Here is a 27888-nt window from a genome sequence, read left to right as displayed (position 1 = left end):
AGCTTGCGCCGGACATTTTATTCATATTCACTTATGTTGTAAAGAAAATGAAAGTAGATTACGAAAGAAACGATCTTTAATTTAACTTCATTTGTAACAATTACATTGTTATACGCCGTCAATTTTATCAAATTTAACTCGTCGACAAAAAGGTTATCATAATTTTCATTTCAAATTACCGTTACAGTTATATGTCGAGCGGTCCTCTTAATTCTGACACTCATTTGATAGTGTAAATTTAATTGATCCGTCCATCATAAATTATTGTTACGGGTAGTAGTATGTTAGCGATTTAATGATTGGTTTAATAATGTCGCCTCGATTAAAACGTGAATTACGATTGGTTTCTCGCACGTATCGGTAATCTCGCCGTGGGCGGAGTCTAATTGTTCCACGAGTGTCGACTTTTATGACATGTTGGTAAACAAACGGATTAATGACATTTCGCGTTGATTGAGATGCATGACAGTCCCTTTTTCCGGCGGCGAGGGTAAACAAAGCAAACACACACAACATGTTATTCACAGTTATTGTTGGTAATTTTCAATAATGGATCAATAAAATCGGGCGACTTCATCTTCGCTTTCATGTAGGATGTCGGCGAAGTCAGACGGAATTCGGCGACTATTTCGCCCGAATCGCCAACAAGCTCGAGCCCTGATCACCTCGTGTTATATCTGGTAATTACATGTACTATGCAGCGCGTGTATACATTAGTCTGATCAATTAGCGTGATAATGATCGGAAGCGTTATCGCTGATTGGCTAATCGCTTCATGGGTCGATGTGCATAGGACCGCCTAGACTGACACACGCTGACGCATTTGTGTATTTGTGGTTGTAAACAATCGGTAATGTTTATGCGTCCCCAGGCAAAATTAAGCATACATGGAATCCTTGCTCTGAAATATTTGCGTCCAGCTGTAATAAACATGCGTACCGGGACGCCTAAATAAGCGTCCCCGAGAACCCTGCAATAATTTGTACCAGAAGTTAATGATTGCATCATTGATGGTGGTGGATAATTGATATTTAACCGATTACATGATTAAACTTTCTTATATGAGCATAAGATGTCGTTTTACACGTGTAATTTTACAAACCGAAATTTTACGAACGTGTGTAAAAATGAAACATGAAAGGTTATTTTTAATAATATCTTGTCCATGTAACAAAATGAGTCATTTTTTTTGAAATTATTGATTCTTTCATCAACGTCCAACAATCAGAAGAAAAAAACTGTTGTATACTGCGTTGTATTCACTTTTTCATGAATTGAGCAATTTTGAGTTGTATCCCTTGTTAAATTATATATATCCCACCTACATAGAGGTGTACTGGTAAGAAATCCAGGTAATCCTCGCATGTATCAGTGCTATACACTGGGCATGTAAAAGAACCAAGGGGTCTATTCAATAAGAGCTAGGGACTGGTTCCCGGATTCCCTTGTATCTTAAAGCTGTTTCTTAAATGTATACAATGTATACCAGGGTTCTCACTAGGACTTTAAAACATGGAGTCCATGGACTCCCAACCCTGAAAAAGTTGGAGTCCAAAAGCGCGTCGCAATATATTTATGTTTACAGATTAGTCATTCAATGCTCACAATAGCATTGCTGATATTTTGAATCTTCAAGAGACTTTCAAAGTTTATAGTTATTCAAAAGAAACTCTGAACTACCTAGTATAATTATTGTTTTGTTGTTAATATTTATTATGAAATAAATCATTATAATTCATCAACACATGGAAATCTTTTTTTTTTTGTTTTTTTTTTTTTTCACTTTTATACCAAATCAAATTTTATTCTGGTAAAATAAGTCCATTCTAAAGACAGAAAGTTTATATTTGTAAAAAAAACGTAAATGTATATAGGCAGCGTTTAGCGGAACGAATAGAAAAATCGTGTACAGCTTCACACAGTGTGTATGAGATTCATTCGATCGACAATTATTTTAGCAAATATCTTCAAAAGGGGGCAAATTGAAGATCGATATTTAAAGATTTAATGTTAATTAAATAATAAAGGAACAATTCATTCACATGTTTGGCTTGGAAACTGAACATTTTTGCGAAATTTTAGGGTTTCTGGCGAACGTGAAATTGCCGATGTTCGGGATCAATTTTCGGATGGAATCTAAATATCAAAGAAAAGCGTACAGTGTATGTGTATTTTGGCTTGTTGTCCTGGCATTTCGGCACAATATCTTAAATTCTTAATACTTTTATAGAAGCGTTTTTGCAAGAATGAAAAACTTAAAGCAAAAATTGTGCCTAGAAAATGCCGAAAATATTCGACAATCATTCAAAATTACACTCATTTGTAATTTGAGAAAACAGTCTTTAAAAACTTGCGGCGTAAATAGTCGATAATTTATCCTTTAGCTCGGTAAATTTTGCTAATTTCCAATCAACTGTTGATGAAGATATAAAATTATCACCTCGTGTTATATCTTGGTAATTACATGTACAGCGCGTGTATACATTAGTCTGATCACTGTTGCGTGATAATGATCGGAAGCGTTATCGCTAATTGGCTAATCGCTTCACGGGTCGATGTGCATAGGACCGCCTACTGACACGCGCTGACGTATTTGTGTATTTATGGTTGTAAACAATCGGTAATAACTATGCGTCCCCAGGCAAAATTAAGCGTACGTGGAATCCTTGCTCTGAAAAATTTGCGTCCAGCTGTAATAAACATGCGTACCGGGACGCCGAAATAAGGGTCCCCGAGAACCCTGGTATACCTGCCTTTAACACTCGTAAGAGGGGTTGGCAGTATCCAGAGATAGATAGATATAGTGGGAAAGGATAAAAATGACAGAATCCCCTGTGGGGGAGATTAGAGACAAATAATTTCTTTCATGATTTACCTTATAATACCAGAAAACAGAATTTAAAAAAATATCCAAAATCTATTTCAACATAAATTTAGGGTGGTTCGAATTCAAACTAGGCATCTGTAGGAGTGTCTGTCATTATGACATTTTTCCTGGAAAAACTTATTTTCCGGAAATTTTAATGTCATAATGAAAAAAAAAATATAAAAAGTTACGGAAATAACCTTTGACTGCTGAAGCAGATGTTTATAATAATTGTTAGTTTATGTTGTACAATTCATCGTTTGTGCTTATAGTCGAAAACACAAGTAGTTTTTGTTTTGTTTTGATAAATTTTGTTCCTCCTCAATCCAAAATGGCCGACTGTTACCATTAAGTCACGTGACGTTAAATGACCGAATTTTATAACCCCAAAGAAATTGAAATAGCGAAAAGTAAACCAAGTAAATTTTGTCACTTTGATTAACCAGTGCCAACACATGTATACTGAATATTAAAGAAAACCTGGATTCGTGTTTTATAACCTGTCGTTATTATAATGGAACTGTCATATCAACTCGTCCCTAGTCAACTCGACAGTTGGTCAACTGTCATATTTTTGCTCAACTCATCCCATCCTTTCGTTCAGATCATGCTCTCGGGTCAACTAGCTTGTCCATATTTTGGTCACTAATTAATTAATATTCATTAATATCAGGTTAGATGTTTTAAATCGTTTTTATAGAGAAAAAAACAACAACAACAAATATTATTTATATTTAAACTGAGATAAAATATAAGATAAATCAATCTGAAATCTTTAAGATAAAATTATTAAAAGTGTAATGTATGTAAATGGATTTTTAAAATTATCTTAGTGATGACTTTATATGTTATTCTTAAAAAAATTTCATATTCTAGGTGACACCAACGCCTAGCCTGATGACACGCCCAGCCTGATGACATGAAAATTCCCGTAAGGCGTTTACTACTTCTTGGATAATTAATCTTTATATTGTACTTTTTGTTGTGAAACTCATGCATGTTCGATTCTGTTCGTTACTTCAACATGAAAAGAGATTTACGGTCACTAATAGATATACTGACTTTAGATATGAAGAGCTGTTTGACAAATCGGTATAGCATCAGAAATTAGAGATAATTAGATTTTGAAATACATTTCAGGAAAAAGATTAATTAATTGCAAAGTTCTAACCTTAGCCTTAAAAGTGAAATTATGATGATAAATACTGAAAATCAGTCATTCATTGTGCATAACATGTATGTCATTACTATAATTGTGACTGTTCACTATTTTATTAAAATTTAAAAAGTTGATTTTCTTTATATAAGTCAAGCAGTAGAAATATGGTGTTAAATAATGTATTGTTTGCCTTGTACCTATGAATTCACTTATTTTAGGTGGACTTTTACAACATATATTGAAAATAATAATGTCAACAACTCCTAGCATTAAATTACTTTTACATGTTTAGTTTCTTTGCGTATGTTAGATCCGTTCTGTGTATTCATACTATTGTGTTCGAGGTCCTTATCCGAAGACTGACGGAAAGGGCCGAGTAGTTGCGATTGGCACAATAGTATGCATATACAGAACGGATATGGTATTCAAGTATAACCTACATGTACGCTTAGAAACTGAACATGTAAACAAATATATAGTAATTAAATGCTAGTCTCTTTTCCAATATATCAAGTAAAAGTCAACCCAAAATAAGTTAATTAATAGATATAAATGTAAACAATACATTCTTATATACTTATTATCGTGGTTGTAGAGACCGAAAATGCAAAATGCCAACCTAATGACATATTAAGTCGGATTTGTTTATTATTGTGCACCAGTGGGTATGTCTAAATTAAATGGTTGTCAGACATTTTTCCAATCATATTTGTACCGAAACAGACTTTATTTTCCTTTGAATGTCACATATATACATTCTTTTTACAATTATCGAAGATTACACTCCCTGTTTCGGTTTACATCTGAACCGTATTGTTCCCGAGGTTATTATAGATAATAGCCGAGGATGTTCCGATATCCCATGACTTTGCAATTAGCTCAAAAGTTAGAGCGTTGGTTCGATATGGAATGAAATATAATATTACTTGTATTATGACATCTGCTTGTTTTTTTTGTTTTTTTTTTTTTCATTGATCGCATCATAAAACTTATGACCAACGTTATCAGTTGACATTTGTGTTTATGTGAGTTTGTATAGGTGGCCTTTGGCTTACTATTAAAATAAATACAAAATGAAACTTCAGCTTGGAAAAGGAAAATATATAATATGTGTTATTTGCTTGTTGATGGCTATACAAGGTATTCTTTTTTAAGCTTCTGCCTTAAGTTAACATTGCATTAAATGAAATAAATAAATGAAATATTGACAAAATTTGATGAAAAAAATGCGCGTATTTTTAGTTTTCCTTATTTGCACTGTAAAAAATTATTTTTCACTGCAGTGAAAACATATTTTATGTATTTTCACTGATGTCTTGTCGGACTACTTTTTTCTACATTCAGCCTAAAGACAAATTTTAAGGGGAAGTCTTTCAAATTGTTATGTTGAAAAAGAGAAAATGTAAATTATAAACAGAAAATTTAAGTATTTTCTTTAATAACAGGATTTGATTTTATCTTGTGGTACGAAAATTATCATATTTCAGTCGTGGCTACCGACTTACGTGACTTATTACAGATTATGTTATACAAATACGGACTTTTTTACGTGGGGAGTATTATAAGGATCTAACACTGGCTACCGGTACAAACCGAAATATCTATGTCGAGGGTCCTGTTTACGGCGGTAATGAGGCTCTGCCGAGTTAACGCTAAACAGTAACCCTAGAGCAAGGTATTTGATTCCTTTTATTTGCATATCAAATATAAATCATTTTTCGGTAAAAAAATAAAAACAAATATTTTCATGTAGCACTTTTATACAACTTTATTCATAACGAAAAATGAGGTCATCCTATATAAACCTAATTCATTATTAAAAGGCTAGCGAGAACGTCGTCATTTAAAGCACGCAACCTGTCTTATAACGGGGTGAGGGCTGTATAACAGGTTTTTCTAGCAACGGTGTAAACTGTAGATATGCAAGAAGATGTGATATGTACTGTAAAAAATGATAACGAGGGAGGCTAAAGTCTATTAAATCTGTTTCTGAATATGACGCAAATCAATATTTTTTTAGTTTGTTTACTACTTTGACCAAAGAGACTCACTAAGTCGTGGCTGATATATAAATAAATTGGAATAAACACTTTAATGTGAAGAGAACAAGGAAGATATCACTCCACATAGGTATCATTGTTTTATATAACGGACACTAAAAACAATAAAGAGTATAATTGTATGAGATTTGAGAGACAATAGTTAAGTTTATTGTATATGTGCGTAAGACGCTGGGAATTTTCTTGAAATCACATCATTAAACATACTATATACAGCATGGCTCAAGATCCATACTTATTTTCATAACAATAAGGAAAAAGGAAATTTATGTAAAATATTGTGAAATGTACAGAGGAAGTAAATTACACATTGCATCCGTTCAGTAGCGTTATAAATCAAGTTTTTATTGTCCACAAATAAAACAATTTGTCTTGAATGTTTCAGAAAAGTTCAGAAAAATGTTTGAGAATCTTTAAAAAAAGTAAAATGTCAAATTTGACCACTATGTTGGAAATGTCATATCTAGGCTTATTTTATGTAGTCTTCTTCGCTGGCGTATTTCAGATTGTTTAGAGAATATTTGGAAAACATATTAAAACACTGGAAATAAAATAGCAATCAAAAGAAAACATGAAATTGCCCTGAAAGTGTTTTCTGTTGCAAGGACGTACAATATGTCAAGTGTCGTTCTGAAATATTGTATGAATGTTGTTTCATTTTTGACATGATATTTGCATATATGAATGTGCTTCTCATTTTAGTTATTACGAATTGTTTCAATGTTCTACTTGTCTGATTATCTTAATAATTATGTCATTTATATTAGGCAGATAAAAACGTTTTTTAGTGTAAAGCGTTGTGGTTTATTTGAAAAGGAAATTTTATTGTTGTGTTTTTTTTTAATTTCAGCAACATAGTTGCTCATTTATTTTCCCCGTCCATGTGGAAAGTGGGGTCGGGGAACCATCCACCACTTCCACTTACAATGTCAAACATCTATCCCAATATAGGGACATACAAAGTTATGTTATATGATAATTATGTTTTCAACATAACAACATAACTATAAAGAAAACATACATATTCATACCATATATAATGTTGAAAGAAAAAAAAAGTTCCATGGGGACAGATTTATATAGTATTTAAAGATGGAGGTTTATTATGTTAAAAAAAATATATGTTTCACAAATCTTTTAAAAAAAAAAAACATTTTCTAGCCAAAGCTTACTGCCATGTTTTGTATGTTATATTATTTTGATTGTACATAATTCACATATTTAGTGTATATATTCAATACTAAATGTATAACAAGTTTACAGACAAAAACTGCAGCTAAATATAATAAAGCAATTTTAATTGTAGTGAGCACAGGTACATGTAACAAAACTATCTCCAATGCTCTATATTTGCTATATACTACAGTCTTATTCAGTATATTGCCCATATAGAGCACCAAAGACAGTCTGCCTCAAGTACCTGTGGTAGTGAGTAAGTAAGGTAGCACTCCACAGTTAATTTCAAGTTCCTGCCGTCAATGTCCTACAAGCAATACGTCTAATAATTCTGATACCAAACTACACAACCTGGAAAAAGAAAACACATTTTGTTGAGAACATATATGACATAAGATTGCAAGATCATATTAGATGTCACAAAAACAAATTTTATGCTGAAAATGCATTTTAAAGACAACCAGTCATTTAAATCCAGAATATTCACTATAACCAAGAAATCCTTACATTACTGTGGTGTGCTACCTAAACAATCTTTCTAGTATGCTTAGGAGTTGTCTCCCTTAAACCACTTATATTTATGTTTCAGATGAAATTTAATGGTAATGCCTAATTGCTAGAAAAAAAACAAACTTTTAAATGTTAATATGAACAAGTTCTTTCATTATGTAAGTTCTTAAAAAAAATTTTTTTCACTGCTTTAAATACTTCAGGTCTAACCTAGACAGGGGAATTGTACACTTTTCATAGTCAAAGACTAAACTTATAACACTTATTACAAAATGTGTGTATACAAATTTATGTACATAAATAATACACAAATTATCAGAATATAAATACAAATGTAGACCGAAAGCTTTATGTATGAATTGATTCATAAACAAATAGATATATAAAAGGTTTTTGGTGTAAACTACTAGAGTTTCCTTCTTAAAGAAAAATGATAAATAAAAACAATTGAAAATGAGAATCAAAAAGGATGTGAATAAGGCGCGGTGGAAGACCACATTATAATGGTAGTGGGTCTGAGTTCAGAAAACTGTTTTTTTCTTCTTTTTTTTGCTTTGCATATAGTTATGTTAAATAGAAATTTCATAAAAAACCTTTCAAGTATAGTACATGGATATAATATTCTCTATTGGGATTCAACTGGAAGAACCAGACTTTTAAATTGTTGCCATGACTTTTCAAAGTTTTCATACCTAAACGTTTGTTTTGCAACACATTTTTCAATGTTATAATTGGCTATTATTTGTGACTTAAAAATTTCCAGTCCAGGCCTTATTTTTTTCATTTTACTATAATATACATGTATAAATTGCTTTGCCCATATTATTATCTTATTTATAACAATATCTAATTTTGTATTACCAAATAATATATCTATAGTAGTCCAATCATTAAAATTCAGATTACATTTATTTATTATATAAGACTGAAATTGCCGCCAAAATTGTTTAATTATTTCACAGTCATTGAACAAATGGATCAAAGTTTCTGGCTGACTTTGGCAAAAAGTACAAGCATCTTCATTAGTAAGATTCATTTTTTTCAGCAAGTGATTTGTTTCCTAGTATTCTATGATTAATCCTAAATTGGAACCAAGTTGTTTTGGGGTCTTTAAGTAAATTTATAACTCATATCAAATAGTATTGAATTCCTTTCAAAAAAATCTTGGTTCTGTGAATATCTCTTAATTCATACTTGGCCCATTTTTTTGTAAAGAATTAGGAAAATGACCTGCATCTTGCATATGCTTTATAGATTGATTTACACCCTTTTTTATCCTTAATTATTAGTGCTAGAGTTTGCGGAATATGTGTATAGAAGCTAAGTTTTTTTAGCAAATGTTGCATATTATTTACTTCAAGAAATTCATTTAGAAGCTGTTAACATACTAGTGCTGCAAATCAGCCCATTTTACTAGCCTATTTAGAGGGGTAACTGGTCTATGTCAGCCAACAGCAAGTTTCATATACCAAAATGTTCGTCTGGATCTGTAGTTTCTAGAATGGATATTCATTTTTTGGCCCAACCCGCGATGCGAAGCTAAGCGTCAAAGATGGCCGCCAAATCCCTAAATATTCTAGTATTTTTTCGTTGGCTAATTTACTTTTTTCAGTTTTGTAAATTCAATTGAAATTTTGGCATAAAGTTTCTTATTTTCAACTTACTCATGCTATTAATTTTGACTTTATTGATTTTTTTCTAGTTTTCCATGCCTAATTTAAACGAAAGATAGAAAAAAATATGTTGCAAACTGGGTGTGCTTGCCTGAATATGTGTAAATTATTAAAGTTTTATTCTTGTTTAAACTGAATAACTATTAATGATTTCGTTTAGTAACAGGCTTTAAAACTATATCTAGCACATATTTAGAATAAGTTAGAATAAGCGAGACTATTGCCATTTAAATGTGTTTTATTGATTTAAATTCATATACAAAGTGGGTGGGGTATTACGAACGGGCTGGCAACTTTTAAATTAAATAACTTTTTAGTTTTATATTATAATAGTGATATTAAAAAGATTAACAATTTTTATTAATTGGTTTAGTGATGAGACATCTTACCTTTCATAGAAAAATCCCTGGCAATGTGTGTCTAAATGTTGAAATCTCTCTTTTATTTGTCTGATGCACACAATAAGGAATACTAATTTACTGACCTGCAATTCAGTATTTGGGCGTTGACCTTGTGCTTGCCTTTTTTTGTTAAGGATTTGTTTGCAAGTTTGTTTCTCCTTAGCTCATAAACATTCATTGTTGTCTTCAAATGTGATTTTGATTATACTTGTAGGTCACTGTTCAAGACCCATAAGCTAAGCTAAGCATTTATTAGGAAATGATAATATCTATTTATTAACATACAGAATTTTTCGGACAAGATTAATCTCCACAACCATCATAGGTTACTTCCCTTTAACATGTTTTTTATTTTCAAAAGATTTATACTACTTTATGAATAAGAGAATTTCTTTATTATGCAGGGCTGTTGATTTTAAATATTCGAGCGTGGCTGTCTGACATGCAGCTCTTGTTTTAGGCATTAGCTAAAATATGATAATATACAATTGAACCATATTTGGAGTTTTGTCATTATTGATGACGGTATATAATATACATTAAAATGTAAAATGTAATTTGCTAGAACATTTAAAATGGGTAGGTTATTCAGTTTACAGTAAGAGACTTTTCTGCTAGACTGGATCTCAATTATGAATAAAATATTATATAAATAAACATATGTATATATATTGAGTGAATTGAAAATATATATAATTTTCTTTTTAGCTATTCGACGATTTAGGACAACTATCCTAGTCGCCCGAGCGTCGGCGTCGGCGTTAAAGTTTGCGTACCATCTCAAAGTCCATTGACATATGACATTGAAACTTGCACACTTGTTTACCATCATGCCCTCCACTTGAACACTTTAGGAGGTCTTTCAAGCATTTTGACAGGATTATGCCCCTTTTTTCAACTTTGAATTTACAGTGCCACCTCAGATAATTTCAAAATTCCATCGACATATCGCTTTGAGACCTTGCAAACTTATTCACCACCATAATCTCAACCTGTGTACAGAGGAGGTGACTGTATCAAGCTTTTCTACAATATTATGTCCCATATTTTACTATCAAGCACTGAGAATAGCCGAGCACGCTGTCCTACTGACAGCTCCTGTGTATGATTTTGAGCATTTTGTTTCAAGTTTGTTGTTAACTCTGCAACATTTTCAATTATGTTGTGTTGGACTTTCTCTAGGGATTCTTGCTTTTCTCTATTTTATCGTCATATCAGCGTTGTTTGTGCCGTGTGGAGGCTGTAAAAAGTCGCCCAGTACATTTAATCAGAGATGTTATATTTCCGATCCTTAAAGATCGTTCAGCACGACATAATTGTTGTGCTTGTGGTAACTGAGTTATTTCTATTTGGCTTTTTTCTTGTTGGGTGGTTCCAGTGTTCCTCACTTGAATACTGTTGAATCACCCTTAGGATATGTGGCCTGCTTTTTAAATTTGTCTTTTGACGTATTATCTGTGATACGCAGGCTTCATAACCTGTGATCCCCTTTCAAAATTCCATTTTATTTAGTTACGCCCATTGTTTTCTCGTTTAGGGCACAAGCATTTTCTTACTTGGGGACGATTATGCCGCTTATCATGGAGTGGCACTAACGTGTCACATTGAATGTTCCATGATAACCGCCATATGAACACATCTGCGGATGTTTCAAAATTCAAAAGTTTATCAATTTATTATAAATGTTGAATTCTGCTTAAGCCGGTGCTAGGGGCGGTGACGGTAGTTTGCACTTTACAGTACGTCCATGAACAGGCCTCAATCAAACCAAGGCCTGCAACATTTCTTAATTATGTTGTGTTGGACTTTCTCTAGGGATTCTTGTTTTTCTCTATTTCATGGAAGGAATTAAGAAGAGCTTTCGCGCTTGGACGAAAAATAGCTAATCTTTTCCTGGCGGGTACTTGATAGTAATACTATGTGTGCTAGGGGGCGTAGAGTAACATGCACTTTCCATAAACCGTCCATGAACAGGCTCAATCAAACCGAGTCTGGGCAACAGGCAGGGTTAGCAGTGTTATATATTAATAGATCATTCGGGATGGTTATGTTTTTGTGTGCGGTAGTTTTCAATCCGGATCACAGCAGTAACGCATATTAAATTTACCAGCAGCACAGTTCAGCCACCGAATCGTTCCTGGACAGGCTGTAAAGCAGTTTACAAGCCAGTTTCTAGTTGCCCTCACTTTCAGAAGGAACTGAAACTTCTGTACATACTAGAGCAAAGGTACTGTACAGTGCGAAAGATCGTAGAAAAGATTTCATGATCAATCACAACGAAAAATGACCTGCCCCGTCCGGGAATCAAACACGGGTTAGGCCCTTCACAGTCCAACGCTCTACCGCTACTTGAGGCTAACCGGACGACTTGGTCTTTCGGTGATCATTGTATTGCAAACCTTTTATAGTTGAGGAAGTGGATACCTACTTAGTTCGGCTAACTAAGAGACGTGAGATATCGGTCCTCTTATGAACACTGACCCCATCAACTGAGTTTTGAATTATCAACTTGGCCATGTTTAATTGCTCTGCAAAGGATCTTCTGCTTTTCCTGATTTTTACAATCATATATGTTCAATGACATGCATATGTTAGTTTAACTTTATTTCTTTTATATTGTTATAGAAGGATTTTATGTTAAGTCTCTCTAACTTTTTCATCAAGCCGGGAAGGCTATACGTTGCATTAAATAGCACTTGCCGCTACTAGATGATATCCTTAAATAACATGAAATAATCAAATTTGATGCAAGTGAATCTTAAATATATCTAACAGTGAACGTAAAATGAATAAAATAAACTCTTGATATTTTCAAATTTAAACATTTCTATCATTAACAATAAGAATAGTAACTACACTCCTATGATAATTGTTTTTTTTTAAATTAACGGTTGTTAACTGTTTCAGCGGTGTACTTCATGCAACATCATATTGGGTATATATATTTCTAAGTTAATTAGATATTTGCCTGGGTCCTGCTGTCGTGTGGATGATTCTAATGCAGCGCAATTTATTTATTACTGGCTAAACTTCTTTAACAAGGCTATCGCTATCATAAATTACGTAAATATTTTACAAAATAGATAAATACAGAAGTCCTGTCGTCGTAATTCAGATATATTTAAAATTTAATTATTGTACATTAAAAACTCTTTTACGTCTAGGTATAAGCAGGCCTGCTTTATGTGGAGATGATAGCGTATCTATGGCTTGTAGGCTTCATAACCTCTGATCCCCTTTCAAAGTTCCATGTTATTTAGTTCCGCTCATTGTTTTTCTTGTTTAGGGCACACACATTCTTGTACTTGGGGACCATACGCTGCTTTTATGGATGACACTGAACGTGTTCTGCATGATAACCTACATTATAAGCGCGTCTGTGGTTGTTTCTAAATCCAAAAGTTCACCATAACCATGATTAAATGTATAATTCTGCTTAATTCGGTGCTAGGAGGCGTGTACTGTAGTTTGCACTTGACAGTGCCGTTCATGAAAATTTTATTTATTTCGTCTAATGTAACCATAACAATTGTTAGAATTTTACTTGGATTTATTTTATTTACACTGTGTCGTCATATAGGAACATACCGGTAGAGGTAATTGCAAGTTACCTACCATCCACATCCTCTAGCACCGACTTAAGCAGAATTCTTAATTTTACATTAACTGGTACACTTTTAAAGGAAGTGAAGACACGTCCACAGATGTATTCATACGAAAGTGATCATGGTATCTTCAATGTAAAATGTTCGTGCAATTTCATGATATACAACATATTGTCCACAAGAAATAGAGAACAATGGGCGAAACTAAATTAAATGGATTTATATAACGGGATCAAAGGTCAAAATATAATCTTTAAAAACAGGTAACATATCCAAAGGCTTATTATACACTATTTATCCAAAGGGTTATTATACACTATTTAAAAAAGAAATTCTAGAACCACACAACTCGAAAAAGGTCAAATAGAAGGAATTAAAATAGCACAAACACAATTATAATGCCAAGAACGACATTATGTTTCATCCGACTACTATGCATGTTTCATGTTTCATGAAATCGAAGGTCAACAGAGTAATGATCTATGTAGATAAAATATCAAACTTTTTAAATGTCTATTTTGTCAATATAAGAAACTTTAAAAAATAAATTACATTTCATTTGACATAAAAAGGTGTGTAACATATAAATAAATGAGCAGAGGTTGTTTTGCATACATTGTACTTTTCAAATCCTTAGGTGAATTTCTTACAACAAAATCATGCTTATTAAATTGGTAACACATTTTTGAACAAAATTTTAGATCTGACAGGATACCTGTAATAGTATCACACTTTGAAAATCACCTTATATTTATTAACTTACGTAAATATTGTCATTCCATATAATCAGTATAATCGAGGGGTCATTTTTATTCATAGTGGGTCCATATACGGTTCATATACGATTTGAACAATAATTCATTAAATAACCAGAAGCAAATTGTCATATTCCTGGTTTATTATGGTAATCAGTTACATGGACTGCACTAAAGAAGCTATAATTTGTCATTAACACAAAATTTGGGGAAATAATTGATAGAACAAATAAGTACCAGTTACAACCTTACATTGAAAAACTATTTTAATGTACCGCATCTCATTTTATATGTCTTCCTGCATAATTACAAAGAAAGATTTCTTAAGATATGATATGAATGCATTAAAGCATAACTCTCCTGAATACATTACAATGGTGGAATAACAAAATAAGTAATAAATATTTCTCTGTTTACATAAGACAAGAGTATCATTGCAAAATACCCATATGTTTAGCATTATTGTGCTAAATTACGTATAAAAAAAGCAAAAAGCAATCTATTTTCTCAAATGAAATTAAATATCTTCGTATAAAACGCTTTAAATGATATCTTCCGTGCAAAACTTTCACTTGAAATACAAAAGCGGAAACAAATATGAGCATATATTAATATTCTAGAATATTTAGGGATTTGGCGGCCATCTTTGACGCCATCTTGGATTTTTAAACTACGCATCGGACTTGAACCAAATGAATATTCATTCCGGAAACTACAGACCAAGACGAACAATTTGGTATATAAAACTTGCTGTTGGCTGACATAGACCACTTCGGTGTCATTTTACCCTATGAATTTGCAGCACTATACCTCTATATTCCAAAAAGTTGCTCCTTATAAGTTTCCAAAAATTCAGTATATGTGTAAAAATCTCCATTTTGATTTAAAAGATCACCTAAAAACAGAACTCCTTTAGAGATCCATCTATTAATACAAACACTTGAATTTCCAACTTTAATTCCTGGGTTAAGCCATAAATGAACTGAAAAGCATTGTTTACTATTTTCTGGACAGAACATAATTATAGCTATAAAGGACATCTTTCCAGAATGGACTAATATCTAAATGCAGTTTTGCTTTTATATAATCTTTCCCATACTTGAAGATATGGTTTACATATCGACATATACGATCCACTAAGAAACTAAATTTGTTATTTAAACCGGAAAGCCTTCTTATCCATGTTACTTTTAAACTATTCATAAAATATTTTATATCTATCATTTTAATCATCCAAACATGTAGTCTTGTGTAATAATATTCCTTTTGACTTTATCTACAGAATTATTCAACATAAATTTTAAGAAAAGGTTCTGTATGGCGGTAATTTTGGCCAAATCTGGATTTGGTAGACTCAAAAATAAATGATTTAATTTTGCAAGAGCAAGGGATTTTACAACAACCAGTTTTCCTATTGGAGAAAGGACTCTTTTAGACCAGTTCGCAAATAATCTCTTAATTTCTTCAATTTTTAAGTCAAAATTTAAATCTATAATTTCAGATAAATCTGTAGTAAATTTAACACCTAGAACTGTAAAAATTTTGTCATTCCATGACAGATTATACTCTGGACAAAGAATAACATTACTGTTTTTTTTCCGATCCAAACCAGATCACTTTTGTTTTGTCTACATTAATATTAAGGCCTGAGATTCTAGCATAAAATTTTAATGTTAACATTGTGTTCTTAAGAGATTTTTTTGTACCATCTAAAAACAAACTAGTGTCATCCGCATATTGGGATATCTTATATTCTTTTCCACAGATTTTTATACCCTTTATATTTTTATTGTTTCTTATCATGATTGAAAGAATTTCAGCACATATAATGAAAAGTAAAGGCGACAGAGCATCTCCTTGACGACAGCCTCTCTGTAATAAGAACCATTCAGACATATGTCCATTTACAATCACACATGATTCAATATTGGTATAAAACAATCTAATCCAGGTTTTAATAGAATTGCCAAAATTGAAAAAGTCTAAAACTTGGTACATAAAGTTCCAGGAGACAGTATCAAATGCCGCTGCAAAGTCAATTAAAAGTAATAAACCAGGCATATTATTTTTTCTGTATAAAAAAGCAGATCATATAACATTCTAATATTTGATGCCATTAGTCTACCTGGTAAGAATCCAGTTTGGTCTTCATTTATAATATTAAAGTTACATTTAATAAATTTCATAAAAAACTAAATAGCGACATTTCATTCCCTGCGGGCCGGAGCCCGCAGGGTATTGGTACGCGTTTAATTTTTGATGCATGGAGGAGCACGTGACCTGTTTTCGGTACATGGAGGAGCATGTGATCTATTAACCGTACATGATTGGTTAATTGACCTTTTCGAAAACCTAGCTAAATACCATTGGCCGGTACGTTACGGATTTACCTCGAGTTACATCTGATTAAGAACATAGAACCATTACGTGATATTTCCAATTTTCTATAACTATTTTACCGTTTAAGGTGGAAAATCTTGCATGATGTGTTTGAAAAAAAATATTTTCAATGATCAATGTTTCTTTAATATCTATCTCAAAATATTAAAAACAATAATTGTTTATAGTGAAATCTACAAAAACATTCGTAGTGGCATTTGCCATAATAAATAGAGATATTTTCTGCGTAAATTTTGCGTAAATTTTGCACGGAATTATTCATACAATGGTATTTAATCATTTTCTTAAAAAGAAATACCGTAATTGTTTTATGTTCGACATTCTCTCCGGCCTCCGGTCTTCAACGGTCACCATTTTCCATAGACCTTCTTCTATTGATCGATTATTTTCAACTATATTCCTGATACAAACGTTTATTTATTTTTTCCCCAAACAATATTGAAAATAGTTAAATGAAATATCTTCATATCATTAGAAATGTTTCCCGCAGGAAACCATTTTACTTGTTAATAAATTGGGTTTTATATCGACTCCAGGTCTTATTTTGGAGTCCAAACAACCAAAATGAGTTTTATTAGCATAAAAATAGGTAACCTCATTGTGGCAAAATGGGAAGTACAATTTCTGTTTGCCTTCGGATCATCCGTTACGTACATCAATCAGCAGTCCTAATTTAACGGTATATTTCCGCATTGTAACGGATGTTTTCATACAAATTTAATCTTTTTACGAGATGATTACTTTTACTGAACCCCAGGTTTAGTGCACCGTGAAGCTTAAACGGTTAAAGTGTGTTTGCACAAGAAAATATCACATTTGCTGTGTTCCGGATGGCAACTATAAAACTGTGACGTAGCGCATACACGAGCTCATTATATAGTCTTCATTTGCATGTTAAAATTCGTATACGAACTTTAGTGTTACCGTGGGGTTTCCCGTTTAAAATCCTAATTTATGAACAATATTTGATGAGATTTACAACAAAACTTTTAAACAGGTTAATGAAACTGTAGAATGTTTGATTTTTAGGCCGACGGAAAAATATTTTTACATATTTATTTAATGTAACTTTAATACATTTTTAATACGAAAAGCGATTGAGGCAGAGGCTATCTTATAAGCAACATTTAATAAAGAAATAGGTCTCCAATTTTTTAAGTAAAGTTTATCTTTATTACCTTTGGGTATACAGGTTATGACTCCTTGTTTTTGAGTAATTGATAATTCTCCAATTGAGTGAGCATAATTTATTGACCTTACTAAAAATGTGCCAATATCATTCCAGAAAAATTTGAAAAATTCTACTGTAAAACCATCATTTCCAGGACTAGTATTATTAGACATGCGTTTTAAAGAATTAAACATACCGGTGTATGTCAGAGCTCCCTCAATGGATTGCTTATCAATTTCTGTTAGTTTCGGAACATTAAAATCACTCAGTGTTTCAGTTAAAGATATATTTTCAGTTTCTTTCACTTTATATAAATTTTCATAGTGTTGTTTTGTTTCCGCAAGAATTTCATCTTGTGTTTTTAAAATATCACCTTTTCTTGAGATTAAAGTGTTCATAAACTTTGAAACATAATTTCTATTTTTGAGATTACAAAAGTAACGGGTAGGATTTTCTCCTTCATGTATCCATTTAGCTTTTGACCGTATGAAAATGCCATCCATTTTTTTCTTTCTTAAATCAGCAAGCTGTCTTCTTTTACTTTCTAACAGTTCATAGTTTATATTTGTTTCTTTTTCAAGTGTTTCGATTTCTTTTAAAAGTTTATCTTCTTTATTAATTTCTGTTTTTTTCTTATGTGAAGCATAACTAATTGTTTTCCTTCTAATATTTAATAGCAAGGTCTCAAAAAATAACTGATCATTAATATTAAATCTTATTTCTTGAAGGGGTATATTATCTATATCTGATACATCTATTGAATACTGTAGTTTTGTTTCGGTAATAATATTTTTCACTTCATTTATGTATTTTTCATCTCTTAAGAGGGAATTATTAAATTTCCAGTAAGACCGCCCTTTTTTAAATTTACCAAATTCTAGTGACATTAAAATAAGTGAATGATCTGTACGGTACCCAGGTAAAATTAAAGTTTTGTCAATGTCGGTATATAAAGTATCTGAAATTAGGAAAAAGTCAAGACGTGCTTTTTTTATTGGATTTTGTCTAAACCACGTATATTCCCTTTTTTCCAAGTTATTTTCTCTCCAGCAATCCATTAGGTTAAACTCTGACATTAAACTGTGTAGCTTATCACGTGCATTTGGATTGTTTAAGTGTAAGTAATTAAAACAATCTATATCTGGATTAAGTACCATGTTGAAATCTCCAGCAGGAATATATAAAGTATTATTGAATTGTGACATTTTCTCTGAAACCATCTCATAAAAATTTGGGTTGTCTCTATTTGGTCCATAAAATATTTAATAGAGTGATATCTTTATATCGCATATTTTACAGTTCAGAATAAGCAAATTACCTTCTTTATCCTTCTTGATATTATTTACTTTACAATCAAAATTATTGTTGATAAATATTGCAACACCCCGAGATTGACTATTGAAATTAGAAAAGTAGGTATCATATCCCCATATGGACCGTATATACTTTTCTTCCTTATTTGTGAAATGAGTGTCTTGTAACATACATATTGAGTACTTTTTACTTTTTAAGAAATTAATAACATCTCTACGTTTAGCTCTGTCGCCTAGGCCTTGAACATTCATAGAAATCACTGACACATTATTTGTCATGGCTATCTAAATCATGAAAAAATTGTCTAAAAACATGTGAAAAAGAAAATATAATTGTCTGATATTTTATGAGAACAGGTAAAACTTCTTGAAAGATATATAGAGTATTTCAATAAAAACCTTTAAAAATGTAGGGTCTCACCCAAAAACTTAATGGGTCATCCACCAAAAACCTAATCTTATCCATCATTCTGTAATTTTTATATGAATCGATCGGCATATTGAAGAAGAGGGCTTTAAATTAAATTTAAGCTGTAATATATTCTTCATTTCACTAGGGGGCAGTAAATGTGCCTATTCATATATAAAAGGATTGTGTTTTTACAGTGAAAAAGTTTATAAAATATAATGTAGGAAACATATATATACTGGATGTGTTATACATAACCATCCATTTCCAGGTATTTTCAATAAGTTTATATAACAACAATACAAATACCAGTACATAGAGTATAACTTTACATTCCAAAAAGAAAATAAACAGTAAAAAATAAATAACATACTCATTGATTTACTGTGTTTTGACCATTTTCCCTGTGCCTCTGCCCATTCACATTAGATTCATATCTTACACAGTTCACGTTTCACTGAAAAAATAAGAACCAGACCATAAAGAACCGCTTTCAAAACGTAATCGTACTACTTATTTTCTATTATCTGGGATTAAAAAAACTTAGTTTTAATGTATTCCATTAATTATAAATATATACATGTACCGAAACGGCGAAAGGACGAACTGACTCATCAAAACAAATATTCGAAAGAACATCAAATCGACTTCTAAACTTTATAAAGAAAACATTTCTACGTGTGTTTTTCAATTAAGAGGTTTGCATTTTACTTATGTTTTCATACCGTAATATCTCCCAGCTTTGGTGTTGTGAACAACAGTTTATAATTTTTGACAGGCAAAATTTGGCATGGGCGCAGCCATTTTAACAGGTGGCGCTGTTTGCGCGCTGCGCATTGCATTTATAACATGTATTTACAAGCTAAATCTTGTGTTAAAATTAATTCTTTTAGTCATATATCAGAATTTTTTACAAGTCATACAGGCGTTCGTCAGGGTGAAAATTTATCTCCCATATTGTTTTCTTTATTTTTAAATGATTTAAACTATTTCCTGTCACAACATTTTAATGGTCTGGATCTACTATCAAACATTGTAAATGATATCTGATGTTGAAATGTATTTTAAATTGTATATTCTTTTATATGCTGATGACACAGTTATATTTGCTGAATCTGCTGAAGAACTGCAAAAAGCACTAGATGCAATGTCAAATTATTGTCAATTATGGCATTTACAAGTTAATCCTAGTAAAACTAAAATTATTGTTTTTTGTAAAAGTAAAAGAGGTTTATGTAATATTCCAGCCTTTAGTTTTGAAGGTAATTTGCTAGAAATTGTTGATGATTTTTCATATCTGGGTGTTAAGTTCTCTTATAATGGTAAAATTGCTAAAACAAAGAATCTTTTATTAGAACAGGCAAGGAAGGCTATGTTTTCAATTATAGTTAAGGCTAGAAAATTGGATTTGCCTATCGGTATGCAAATTCATTTATTTGATAGCATGGTAGCACCTATATTGTTATATGGTAGCGAAGTGTGGGGAATTGAAGATGTGAATATCATAGATAGATTTCAATTAAAATTTTATAAACTGATATTAAATTTGAAACAAAGTACTCCAAATTGTATGCTTTATGGAGATTTAGGGATATTACCTTTATCTATTCATATAAAAAGTAGAGTTTTGTGCTTTTGGAATAAGATTTTAAATAGCAAACAAGAATCAATAAGCCATATATTGTATGATATGTCACACTCTGTGTATTGTAGAAATGTGTTGAAACTCCCATGGATGAATAGTGTTTGTAAATTACTAGATTCACTGGGTTTATCAAATTTTTGGATTAATAATGTTGCCACTTCTCTTCCATTGTTTAAGAAAATTGTTAAAAATAGACTGAAAGATCAGTTCATTCAAAATTGGCATAGTGAAATGTCACAATCAAGTAGAATCAAATTATAGAATGTACAAAAGTGAATTCAGATTTGAAAAGTTTTTAGATATTTTACCATCTCATTTAGCTTTGGTACTATTGCGCTTTAGATGTATGAACCATAAAATGCCTATTGAGTCTGGTAGATTTTGTAATATACCAAGAGAATTAAGAGTGTGTAATTTATGCAATAATAGCTCACTTGGTGATGAATATCATTATTTATTTAATTGTCAATTCTTTAATACTGATAGAAAAAATATATTACTAGAGAGTATAGTACTAATGTTAATTCAATAAAGTTTTCTATGTTAATGAATAGCACAGATAGGAGTATATTGTTAAAACTTGCAGTATTCTGTAAAAAAATTATTTCAGCATTTAAGTAACTGATAACTAGGCTTATTTTCATAATGTAATACTTTCATTTTTAATTTATATTTGCCATGTAATACATCAGTATATTTCATGGATATCTCTTTATGATATGTCATACTATATGTATATATTATTGTATATGTGACTGATGCCTCTAAGAGGCCCAGCATTTTCAATAAACTGTTCATTAATCAGCCAATCACAGTATGGTAAGTGAAATTACCCAACAGGCTCAGTATAAACTTAAACACTACCACGTGCTTACGCACATGTTTAATGTAAACAATATAAAATGCGGCTAGATATCAACCAATCACGGTATCGAAAGTGAAATTACCCAAGAGGAGCAGTATACAATAAACCTAACACACCCAAAATGTTTAATTTTAAACAACTTTAATAGAAAAAATTAAGTTCACTATTCTTCCAGGGGAAAAAGGACAGTAAAAATAGCCGCGTAATTCATGTTTGATAGAAAGTCAATAAATAAATTTAAACAAAAAATAGTTAACAGTATATATATCTATATATGAAAACTACACAATTTTGAACATTTTCCCAACAAAATATTAGTCAAATAAATGTAAACATTAGTGCTATATCTATCAGTCCATGTATGAATAGTTACCAAACCACACAAAGTCACTTAGATTCCGTGCTTGGTATCACAGTTCCTGAGGACCCGACGGGCACTTTATCCAGATCACTTAGACGAAATACCACTAGTTTTTTTTATTGTTTTTCAGTAATGCCACGATTCTGCCTTCATCGCTCCAGGCAGCCTTCACCTGATCGTGTGCGGAGGTGTTTTCCAGAAGTTTTGCGTTGACCCGTGTGAGGTCTTCTCTTATGACGATGAACGAACCCTTAAGTTGTCTGCGAGCTTTCAATACTTCATGTTTGAGATATCTCTGTACAAACTTACATATGATGGGCCTGTTCCCATCACTACGGAACTTCCCGATCCTATGTGTGATGTCAAAGTCTCCATTTCCGACTTTTATATGTAGCTTATCGGAAATAATTGAAATTACCTTCTTACATGTGTCCTCGTAGGTTTCACTGACATCGTCTGCAACTCCGTAAATTCTGACACTGTTACATCGCGTATACTGTTCTAGATGATTGTTCTTTTCTTCCAATGATTTAACTTTAACTTCTCTTTCATCTATTTGCTCTTGAAGCGTTTTGTTTCTATGTAGTAACTGATGGTTTCCTTCCTGCAGTTGATCGGTTTTTACTTCTAAATCTGATACTTTATTTCTCAGAGTTTCTACTACATCTTCTATCGACTTAACCCTATCACTTACTACCTTCACTTCTTTATGTATATTATCTAGTTCCTTCTGTACTTGGACTTTAATGACTTTTTGTAGGTCTTTGAGCTTCTTACCAAGCAGATCCTCAGTAATCATTAATTTAAATTTTGATTCAATGTATTCTTGTGATGCCAAACTATCTAATTTATCAGAGACACTCTTCAATATATGCTTCAACTCATCAGGATTTGCATTAAATACCAAATGTTTATCAAGGGTAGGCTGGTTTGAAGCCTCGCTTGGTTTACCTTTAGTTTTTGGAGTTTCTACTGGACTTCTGCCAGTCGGAGACATATCTGCATCACATTGTTCTTCTGTCGATTGTTGTGGTTTGTTTACATTTGATTTGTTTTATTGGTTTGAGTAGCTGAAAGAACTTAAATTGCTGTAGTCCATGATTTTTGAGATGTATGTAAATACTAGCTGGTGGTTGATGAACAATTTTATAAGTACATTGTAAATCACGTTATTTTTTTCTTTTTAAGCACAATTTGTTAACTGATTGGGACCAATCGTCATGTGAAGTTGTTTATTAGTATGTTAAAAAGTTATAAATGCCAAATAAAATTAAGAAGACTTAAGTTAGTGCACGTAACCCAACGGAGAATATTGAAGCGGCAACATATAATTTGACTCATTAAACATTGCACATTACGTTTCCTACTTTAGAGAACAATCGGGAACCAGCCATAATTGCCCTGACAATGTGCACCAGTTGGTGATTGTTATGACGTCACAAAAGGCGAAATATTAAACTCTTTTTTTATATTTTACCTGAGCTCTCTTAGGATAAGCTTTTTGGGTCGTCAGTCCCAAATTTAATTAGTAAACACCGTAGTGGTCACATTTTGGCCTCAATTGTCACCACCCTTGGTCAGAATGTTGTTTGTCCCAGTAATTGTTAGGACGAGTTCGAACATGGATTATCTCGGATGAAAAACAAGGTCACAAGAGAATCTTGTTAACACTCTTGTGACTAATTTCCCCATCCAAATATCCTGGCAGAAAGGTTGTTCAGATGATTTCTAGCTCAAGATTGAATAAGGGTAATCTGGGGTAAAAAATATCTAGGCGAAATATGGGAAAAATCTTCAATTGAGATAACCTGAAAAATGTCCTTAAGATTAGTTACAAGTTTGAAAATGGACACTTTGGGTAACAAAAAAAATAGGCCACACAGTGAAAATATGGAAGAAAACTTGTTTACACTCTTGAGGCTACTGTTTCGGTCCAAATTTCCAGGAAATAAATATCCTAACTAATATTCACTGAATAGATACACATTATTTCATATACTTTCAGGAATATATTTCATACGGGACACTATCGTTAATCAGTACAGAAACTCGTCTTTGAATTATAACATTCAAAATATCCTGGGGAGAGGAGGTGCAGATCCTTTAAACAATGTATCTATTGACGAGGAATCCTTGTACGCTGAAAGGCAAAGAGCCATACATGAAGGTTGTCTTAGAATGAATAGGACAGTTTCTTTCAGTTGGAACGAAACAAAGCATTCAGTTGTTTCGAAAAATCGTTTAATATACTATTGTCCGATAACAAAGGTTGGATCAACATTCTGGAAAAGAATTCTAACTGTACTTGATAGCCAAGGAAAGTATTCGTCACCTTTTGAATTGGATCTAGGTCAAGTTAAATTGTTAAACGCTAAAGAACTTTCAGCAACAGACTTAAAGCGTGTCGAGGAAAATGGGACTTCTTTCATGTTTGTAAGAGATCCCTACGCCCGGATATTTTCAGGTTACGAAAACAAAATTTATCATTCCAATTTAATGTATTGGAACGCAATAGGCAAACATGTTATTCGACTCATTCGTAAAAGTAATGACGATGTGTATACCAAATACGGATTTGACGTCACCTTCCCCGAGTTCATTAAGTACTTACTGTATCTCAGTGAAAATAACAAAAATGTCGACATTCATTTTAAACCAATGGTTTCAATCTGTGACCCCTGCAGTACACACTTTCAATACATTGGAAAGATGGAAACGTTTAAAAAAGACGCCGATTTTCTCATATCAAAATGGCGACAGAAAGAGTTTGGAAATGTTACCATAGAGTTCGGGAACTTCGAGAAAGACTCTATCGTAGATACTGCGAGAGGACGGATTAAGTTTTTATTTCAAACGAAGACAATTTTAGATCAAATAAGGTTCCCTTTTGAAAAACTAATGCTAAGGACATGGCGAGATCTACAAATAAGAGGCTATATATCTAAGCATGTTAAATTTCCGTATGAACATTACAATGTAACCACAATTACAAAAGAGGATTTTATTGCGGAGGTTAAAAAAGCTTTGGAGGCGATACCTGATCGTGAAACGATCAAGAAACAAAGAGAAGAAGCTCTTGTACAGTCTTATCGACAGGTCTCAATAGAAGACATGGAACGTTTGAGGGAATTTGTTCGGGAGGACTGTCAGTTGTTCGGATACGATGACAAGCCAGCACACTTATTTGATAGAACAACACCTCTACAAGATGATTTTTTATATCTCGATGGCTTAGATACGTGAAATAATTTGATAGTCTCATTTTCATGTTTTGTAGATCTGAAAGATAAAATGATTGATAAAGCAGAAAAATAAATTGCCGTTATCCCCCCTAGACCGTCCTTTCATTACCCTAACAAAATCCGCCCAATTTCGTCCGTCCGTTACCCCGTCAGACATAAACGATAACTCATGATATCTTTCTGAAATATCTTCCAAATGATAAGGGGATCAGGACGGCGATGGGGAAAATCTAAGAGAAAGGGGAAATACTTACCGTAGACGAAAAACAAGAAGTAATGCAAAAGTGTCACCACAACAGTATGTAACAATGAACACGATATACATCTGAGTACCACAGGGAGCCGTCTTGGAACCGGCAACAGCTTAACCTGGGCAGTTTAAACCGGTAAATGGTGCCCCAAACCTGTAAGCCTCAACGTGTTCTTTTAAAACAAGTAAAGGGCCCGACGAAGCAAGACAGAGGATGAAAATTAAGACTTTTCAGGTCCAAAGTGTTTTAAGAACTGCCCATCAAAGAGTCTTCCACTTGGTCCGTCAGATATAATCAAAATATGTAAGCGTAGTGCTCAAATGTAAAAGGGTTGAGCACTAAGCATGCAGTATGTCTTAGAATAGAAGGGTCATAACCTCTTTTAATAAAATGTTTAATTATTTTAGAAAAGGCAGTAGAAAAGTTACCATGACCCAAGATCTAACGAAGTTTGTAAATCACATCTTTATAGAAGTCAGGCTTGCCAATCCCTAGCCGCAGAAGAGTTTTTGAATTTGAATTTTGAAATTAAATCGAAATTACGATTATACAATTTAGTCAAATATTTACTTTGTTTATGATAGCGAAAGCCCTTTTTGAGAAGTTTGCTGGCTATGAAAACATTCCGTTCGCTAAAATCGTTTACATAGCTACAAGCCTTAACTGAATCTGATACAAAAACCCAGTAAAATGTTGCACGTGGTACATCTGCATCTAAAAATGAATAATTGGCTATACAAAAATCAAAGTCATCTTTCTTATCATAGATTGTTGTGTGAATTGTATTGTTATCGACTGTAGTATGAAGATCCAAAAATTCGTTTTATTTAGTTGAAGTTCTTTAGGATAGATAACACACAGCATTAGATCAATAAATAATATACAGGGTTTTCTGAACATGAAATCAAGTGTTATTGTCGGAATGGTCGTAAACATAGTGTATCATATGGAATACTGATTGACAATAAACAATAAGAATTAATTTCATACGCCATACGATTGTTACACTACACTATGTCAATATAAACATCAAAGGCATTGTATTGATAAGTCATGGTTTAAAAGCATAGAAATATTATATGTCATGTAACAGACGGACGACGAGCCTATTCTGCTATGCTTTAAGTAACAGAAAGAGGCTGAGGAACACTTTAAGGAACACTTGTTAGGCTATCTGATTTGTACCAGGTGGGGGAGCACTCGAGTATAAATCAGATTGCCGGGTGATTTGATGTTCTGTCTCTTTTGTATCATAGTTTGGGGATCTTTCTGTTGAAAATGTGTCAGAGTTAAATCGTATACATATATGTATATACAATTTAATTTAGTAGAGTAGAGAAGAGTGGTGTAGAGTAGAGTAGAGTGGAGTGGAGTGAAGTAGAGAACAGTACAGCAGAACAGTACAGTAAAGTACAGTACAGTGCAGTATAGTATTTTTTCATTGTAATTTATAAAGATTGCTGTATCAGTTTTGCATGTACATTTCTCTTTCTTTTCTTTTCACAATTGAAATTGCAGCTACTTAAGCTGCCGCATGAATTCCAGCAAAAAAGATTATAGAGAAAAGTTTGTTTGTTTTTTAATTTCACGGGAGATATTCTCCAAAACACACAAAAACCCAAACAAAATCATATTCACGATTATTTAAATACAATATCACCATTTTGGCATTTTATAAAACTTCTGCAATATTCGTTATATTTTTTTTTCTAACGCGCACGAATTTTTCCATCTGTCTCACTTATAAAATTAATATAATAGCGTAACGTCAAATACTAAATACGTATAGTAAATTTGGGTAAGTAGGAAACAGTAGCTTTGCACGACCGTATACGTACATGCTTCCCCACTTAGTTAATAGTCCTTCAAATCAGAACATAACAGTATTAGTTTATCTGTTTGATTGATAATACAAAATCGTCTTCCACCAGTACTTTTAGTAATTTTATAGTAGGCACAGGGGAAACAACTGCTACAACACGATGCATAATGCAAGTAACGGTTATGTCATCTATAAATGTTTAGG

At 32.4% G+C, this 27888-nt stretch overlaps 2 protein-coding genes across 3 annotated transcripts in view; one reads left to right on the top strand and one right to left on the bottom strand.

Annotated features, from left to right (window-relative positions):
* LOC132738713 (E3 ubiquitin-protein ligase RNF19B-like) overlaps nt 1-3226 on the bottom strand; it is a 35464-nt gene extending 32238 nt beyond the window's left edge. Inside the window, exon 1 of the mRNA XM_060726304.1 lies at nt 3067-3226. The gene's annotated coding sequence lies outside the window, so the exon portion shown is untranslated. The remainder of the gene's footprint in view (nt 1-3066) is intronic.
* A 1766-nt stretch (nt 3227-4992) lies between these two features.
* Nucleotides 4993-26299, top strand: LOC132738703 (carbohydrate sulfotransferase 11-like). Of its 2 annotated transcripts, none has more exons than XM_060726293.1 (2): nt 4993-5165; nt 24375-26299. In XM_060726293.1, the coding sequence occupies exons 1-2, from the start codon at nt 5099-5101 to the stop codon at nt 25610-25612; spliced, it is 1305 nt and encodes a 434-aa protein (XP_060582276.1). In that variant the 5' UTR covers nt 4993-5098; the 3' UTR covers nt 25613-26299. The 2 variants fall into 2 exon arrangements, with proteins under 2 accessions (XP_060582276.1, XP_060582277.1); XM_060726294.1 differs by lacking the exon at nt 4993-5165 and adding an exon at nt 5498-5700 and having other exon boundaries at nt 24375-26298.
* The last annotated feature ends 1589 nt before the right edge of the window (nt 26300-27888 follow it).

Source organism: Ruditapes philippinarum, unplaced genomic scaffold (genome assembly GCF_026571515.1).
Source record: "Ruditapes philippinarum isolate M1 unplaced genomic scaffold, ASM2657151v2 ctg777_1_1_1_1, whole genome shotgun sequence".
Classification (NCBI taxonomy): domain Eukaryota; kingdom Metazoa; phylum Mollusca; class Bivalvia; order Venerida; family Veneridae; genus Ruditapes; species Ruditapes philippinarum.
Note: the sequence above shows the minus strand (reverse complement) of the source record. Positions and strands in the feature narration are given on the sequence as shown.